At 37.2% G+C, this 6,000-nt stretch overlaps 1 protein-coding gene across 1 annotated transcript in view; it reads left to right on the top strand.

Moving 5' to 3' along the window:
• Positions 1-4,886, top strand: part of ddx1 (DEAD (Asp-Glu-Ala-Asp) box helicase 1) — a 31,206-nt gene extending 26,320 nt beyond the window's left edge. Inside the window, exons 24-26 of the mRNA XM_073056941.1 lie at positions 1,255-1,350; positions 3,263-3,383; positions 4,534-4,886. Of these exons, the coding sequence (XP_072913042.1) occupies positions 1,255-1,350; positions 3,263-3,383; positions 4,534-4,664 (348 nt within the window). The 3' untranslated portion in view covers positions 4,665-4,886. The remainder of the gene's footprint in view (positions 1-1,254; positions 1,351-3,262; positions 3,384-4,533) is intronic.
• The last annotated feature ends 1,114 nt before the right edge of the window (positions 4,887-6,000 follow it).

Raw genomic sequence — 6,000 nt, forward strand, 5'->3', positions numbered from 1 at the left:
ACAAGTTAACAATAAATATCAAGAACATGAGATGAAGAACCCTTGAAAGTGAATCCTTAGGTTCTGGAAACATTTCAGTGATGGGGTAAGTGAAGTCGAGTGAAGAGCCTGCTGGTTGAGGGATAATAACTGTTCCTGAGCCTGCTGTTGTGAGTCCTCAGGCTTCTGTACCACCTCCCTGATGATGGATGCTACTTTCCTGTGACAACACTTCAAGTAGAAGTGCTCAGTGGTGGGGGAAGGATGGACTGGGCCTACTTTTCATAGGATTTTCCATTCAAGGGCATTGGTGTTTCCATTCCACTCTGTGATGCAACCTATCAATATACTCCCCCGCACGCATCAATATATCTCCTCCCATGTATTCTGTGTAAAAAAAAAAACTCTTACCTCTGACATCACCCTAGCCCCCCCCCATACTCACCTCCAATTCCCTTAAAATTATGCACTCTTGTATTAGTCATTGCCACTCTGGTAAAAAGGTGATGGCTTGTCCACTCAATTGATGCCTTTTATCAAGTTACCTTGCATTCTTTGTTCGAAAGAGAAAAGCACTAGCTTGCTCACCCTTTCCTCATAGGACATGCTCTGTAATCCAGACAGTGTTTTGGTAAATCTTCCACGTCCTTCCTATAATGAGACAACCAGAACTGAACACAACAAGGGTGGTCAAACCAGAGTTTTATAGAGAGCAACATTACCTCGTGTTTTTTGGAACCCATGAACTAATGAAGGCCATCTCACCATTTGCTTTCTTAACCACCCTATCAACTTGCTCAGCAACTTTGAGGGATCTAAGGAAGTGGACACCAAGACCCCTCTGCTAAGAATCATGCCACTTAACCTTTCACTCTCTCCTCAAGTTTGACCTTCCAAAGTGTATCACTTTGCACTTCTCTGGAATGAACTCCATCTGCCACTTCTCAACCCAACTCTGCATCCTGTCGATGTACCATTGTAACCTGCAACAATCTTCTGCACTATGCATGACTCCACTACTAAACTTTAAGATCTTTATAAATGAGTTGAATGAGGAAGTGCAGAATGACGCAAAGAGATCCCTGTGGACGATTGTGGATTTCCAGGTAGAATGCATTCCATGTACTGTCACCCTCTGCCTTCTGTGCACAAGCTAATTCTGAATTCACACAGCAAGTTTCCCTGAATCCAATGTCTGCTGAGCTTATTCTGCTCACGTAGCCAGCATTTAAAAACTACTGACAAGGAACGTCATTTATGTCTAACCATTTATAGGTCTGGTATCATTCCTGTCCAAATCGTGGAAGAGGTTGCTATAACACCAGGCTGAAAGATCAAGGAGGATGTACCATTTGGTACAATGAAATGCAGGTACATTAATTTACTATATTTTGTATCTTACCGACATTTGCATTTTAGGTTGCTGTTGTCAAAACATTATCAATATTTTTTAAAAAGTCATTTTGCAATTTTCTGTGACATTCACACTGTACATTTAACATTGAACATAGAACAGTACAGGCCCTTCGGCCCACACTGTTGTGCTGACCCTTAAACCCTGCCTCCCATATAACCCCTCACCTTAAATTCCTCCATATACCTGTCTAGTAGTCTTTTAAATTTCACTAATGTATCTGCCTCCACCATTAAAGTACTGGTTCCACCAGTAAGAATTAAACCTACTTCTCTTTAAGGCAACAAAGACGTTTTGAGCTTTGAAAATGTTTAACCTTTGAACTGGTTCTGAATGTAATAAACAATAATGAGGATTAATCTGTTAAAACATTTAATTACCAATCATTGTGAAGTTGGCCATCTAGAACGTGGGGGTGAGGATATTATGCTGTGAAATTTCCTCCTTGCAAAAGCCTGATCCATAATCCACATATTTGACCCTCTGCTGTCTGTTGTCATGCCAAGGGATTTATAACTGCTAATAAGCACTTCTTGGGGCTGCATAATTTGCTTTGTTTTCAAATGAAAATGGTTATCTTTTCTATAGTGTTGAAACTACATGATCAGATTCTAATAGATAGATAGATACTTTATTCATCCCCATAGGGAAATTCAACATTTTTTCCAATGTCCCATACACTTGTTGTAGCAAAACTAATTACATACACACTTAACTCAGTAAAAATATGATATGCATCTAAATCACTCTCTCAAAAAGCATTAATAATAGCTTTTAAAAAGTTCTTAAGTAGTTTACTTAAATACATTAAATACAGTCCAGAAGTTATTTTACATCCAGAACAAGGTGTGAATAATTCAAAATAACTCACTCATATTTATGTTAAATCAGAATGGAACCACGGCTATTCAAGTAGGAGCTTAACCAGATTGTATATTTAAAAGCAGAATTGACCATATCTCCTGATCCAACTCCCCTTTTTTAAAAGAAAAAGTTAATTTGTGCTGCATTTCCATTTTTGTTCCTGGAAAGTGGAAAGGTTGGCCAAAATAAGCCTGTACAGAGTAAGATGTCGAAGAGCATGAGATACTCTATTGAAATATGGAAGATTCTGAAAGGGCATGACAGTAGATAACAAGAGAGCATCACTTTGACCTGGCTCTGGGCACTTGGGTTCAATCTGTGAATGAGACTGTATGTTCTCCCTATGACTGTGTAGGTTTCCACTAGGTGCTCTGCTTTCCTCCCAATGATATGCTGAAACATTAACTAGTTGTTATAGATTGCCCAAGTATACATGATTGCAGTGAATCCGGGGGGGGGGGGGGGGGCGCAGTTGATGGGCATGTGACAGATTACGAATAAGTAACTTTGGGGAATGGGAAAGGCTCAATGGCATGAATAACTTCCTAATTTGTAAGTAAATAGGAAAACATTCCTCTTTGTGTGAAGATTCAGAGCCAGAAGACAGATTCAGAGGGAGTTACCCAGTTTGGAGATGAGGAATTGTTTTCTAAAGATTGTGAATATTGTTTGGTATTGTCAAACTTAAAGAGCAATGAAGGCTGACCATAAGGGAGTTGAGAAATCCGGAAAATGGTGTTAAGACTTCAGCCATTCTGATTTATCCAAGGAACTGTACAACCAACTTCTATTTGTTATGTATCCTCAAACATATGAACTATCTCAATCCCCTTTAAAAATAAGATTGAATTTTCTGATGTGAATATTGGTAGAATACAGTACAAGGATTCTGTACCACTATTTTAATGCCACGTGAGTGAAAAGACCTTGAGTGGATTAACAACTAAGAAATGTTCTCTCTTATTATTTTTCCATCCACCCTGGCCAACCTTGTTTTTAAACAAGTTGTTGACTGACGTTGAAGAGCACTTAAATGTCATCATCACTCAAGTAGAGCCTGATCTGAAAATTCCAGTTGATGAATTTGATGGTAAAGTAGTCTATGGGCAAAAAAGAGCACTAGGAGGTGAGTATTTTGGATATGCACTTTTATTATAATGTTACATCTCAGTTTTTAAAAAATCATTAGTCTTTTCAACCACAATTTTTGAATAAAATCATAAAGCATAAAGCAGAGGCCATTTTTATATGTGTGATATCATACTTGTTCTTTGAAAAACATCTCTCAGTTGTTCATTGCCTTTGCTCTTATCCTACATATATCTTTGTAATTTTTTTCCTTTCAGGTAATTAACCAATCACCTTTTAAGTTGTTTTTGAATTCTCCACCTCCATGCTTTTAGGTAGTGCAGTCAGAATGCAACAATTTGGCCCTTTTAAACATTCTTAATTGCCTCTGCTCCTTTTGCTATTCGGATTAAATCTGTGCTTTCTAGTTATTAATGCTTCTGCTGACTCGAAAGATTATTTTGTGAATTCAGCGCTGCTATGTGTTTTTTATTGCCCAAACATAATTGCCTTTGAAATTTTCAAGTAATCCATTCAAGTTATATAGCAGATGGTAAAGACATTTTAATCTATAAATTGAACCAAATGCTCCTTTCTTATAAAAGTCTGGTACTTGTATAGACACTATTACTTAAGCTTTTCAATCTGAGGTTTACTTATTTAACCAAATTTAAATTTCCCAATGGAATGGTGGGAATTGAACTTGTAAAGCAATGCTCAGGCCTCTGGGTTACTAATACAATATTAAATTTTGCATTGCTTGAGTGCAGCCCCTCTGCTTTTGCCTCCTGCAGATTTAGAAAGTAAAGTCTTAAGTTGGGTGCTGTACTTTGGCCCATACTTTGGAGAAAGAAAGGAGTAATAGTTAACTGGGGTCACATTGCTTACAGACGTGAAAAAGCATTTCAGTCTGAATCAAAATCAGTTGGAGTAACATACACTATTGTCCCTACATGTTTTATGCTCTTGCCAATTTTGATCTCTCTTCACTACTGTCAAAGAATGGGATTTTAGATATAGTTGTATGGATACATATTTACAAATATTATTTGGGTCAAGTACATTTGTTGAGCTACCTCCATCAAAGAACAGTAACCTCAAATGACTTCTTTGGTAATGAATGTGTGTCACAAAAGCTGAAGTGTTTTATCTCTAACTAAGTGATTTAAATGTCTTAATTTTCACTTTCTTACTCTTCCTCTTGGCAGGTGGCCAGTACAAGGGTCATGTTGATGCTTTGGCACCTTCAGTAGAAGAGCTGGCTGCTCTTGAAAAGGAGGCTCAATCCTCTTTCTTAAATTTTGGCTATCTTCCCAACCAACTGTTTAGGCGCTTTTGAATACTACATGTGTTGTAGTTTAGTTCAGCAGAGAAAATGACAAGTAACTACAGAAGCTTGAAGGTGTTTATTTCTTCAAAATGCCATCTAGAAATGGTTAACAATAATTAGGGTCTGCACGTTGATCTCTGTTTCAGAACTTGACAGTTTTTCCACCAATCTAATGTGACAATGAAACATCAGATGTCAGAATTGTTCTGGTGAATAAACTGTTCAAAAATCTTGTGTGTTGTATGATTTGATGAAATATGAAAAGTGATCATTTTAAACGGTGTTAATCCAATGTAGGAAATGATTGTTTTCTTGTCAGCTGGACAGATTCAAGGAATTACTACAAAGTAAGTTTCTGAAACTTGGTTATTCACAGTTCAGTGTGTGGCTTATAGTAAGTCTGTTTTAATTCAAGAGTTAGCTGTCACAAAGTAGAATGGGATATTATTTTATAATGCTCTTTATACTCTATTGCCGTGGGGACTTTAAATATGGATTCAGTTTGGCCTGACTTTTATATAAATAGCATCAATTCAATGCAGTTATGCTCTTTATAGTATTTATGGACCAAATCCATAACGTGGCCTAAAAGCAGTTCATGTTAGAATCCATTCTCCACCACAAACATAACCTATTAATGCAGCACACTCCAATACCAACATACTTTGGGAAAACTCATCTTAAGTCATCTGAGAACTTAATTCTTTGAATTAAAGACTCGTTATTGCCTTAATGTAGACAATAGCCAATAAAATGTGCAGGTGTGATTGCAATTCCTTAGCCCAATTCACTTGAACTTCGTCTGAACTACAAACACTACCTGCTGCCTACTGGGAAAGTTTGTACAGCTAAGTTTGAAAATTGGCAGAATAGTTTCCTAAGGTTTGTAGACAAACTCTAACAAGCTGTTCATTAAAAGATATATTTTTTTGGAGGCAATAATGTTTCAGCTGAATTTGAAATGGTCATGCAACTGTACAGTGGCCTCAGCTAATCATGCAAGCTTATTGGACATTGTGGGTAATACTGTATTTATGTACAATTCAGTACTAGGTAGCAATGTCCTTTGGAGCCACTAAGGGGAGACTAGCATTGCAAATTAAGAAAATGGAAAAAGTGTAAATGCTGGCAATACAAAATATTAAAAAACTGGAAAAGCTCTGCAGGTCATGCAGCAGAAGGAAAAGCAATGTACCAGATTTTAAAACCAAAATCAAATCAAGTTTAATTATTCAAACCGTGCATCGATACAGTCGAACAAGACAGTGTTCCTCTGGGGTCAAGGTACATAACATGTATTCAAAATAGTAAGAGGAAAAGAAACATAGTTCTGCAACAAAACGCA

This window comes from Hemitrygon akajei, chromosome 9, assembly GCF_048418815.1.
Source record: "Hemitrygon akajei chromosome 9, sHemAka1.3, whole genome shotgun sequence".
NCBI classification, from domain to species: domain Eukaryota; kingdom Metazoa; phylum Chordata; class Chondrichthyes; order Myliobatiformes; family Dasyatidae; genus Hemitrygon; species Hemitrygon akajei.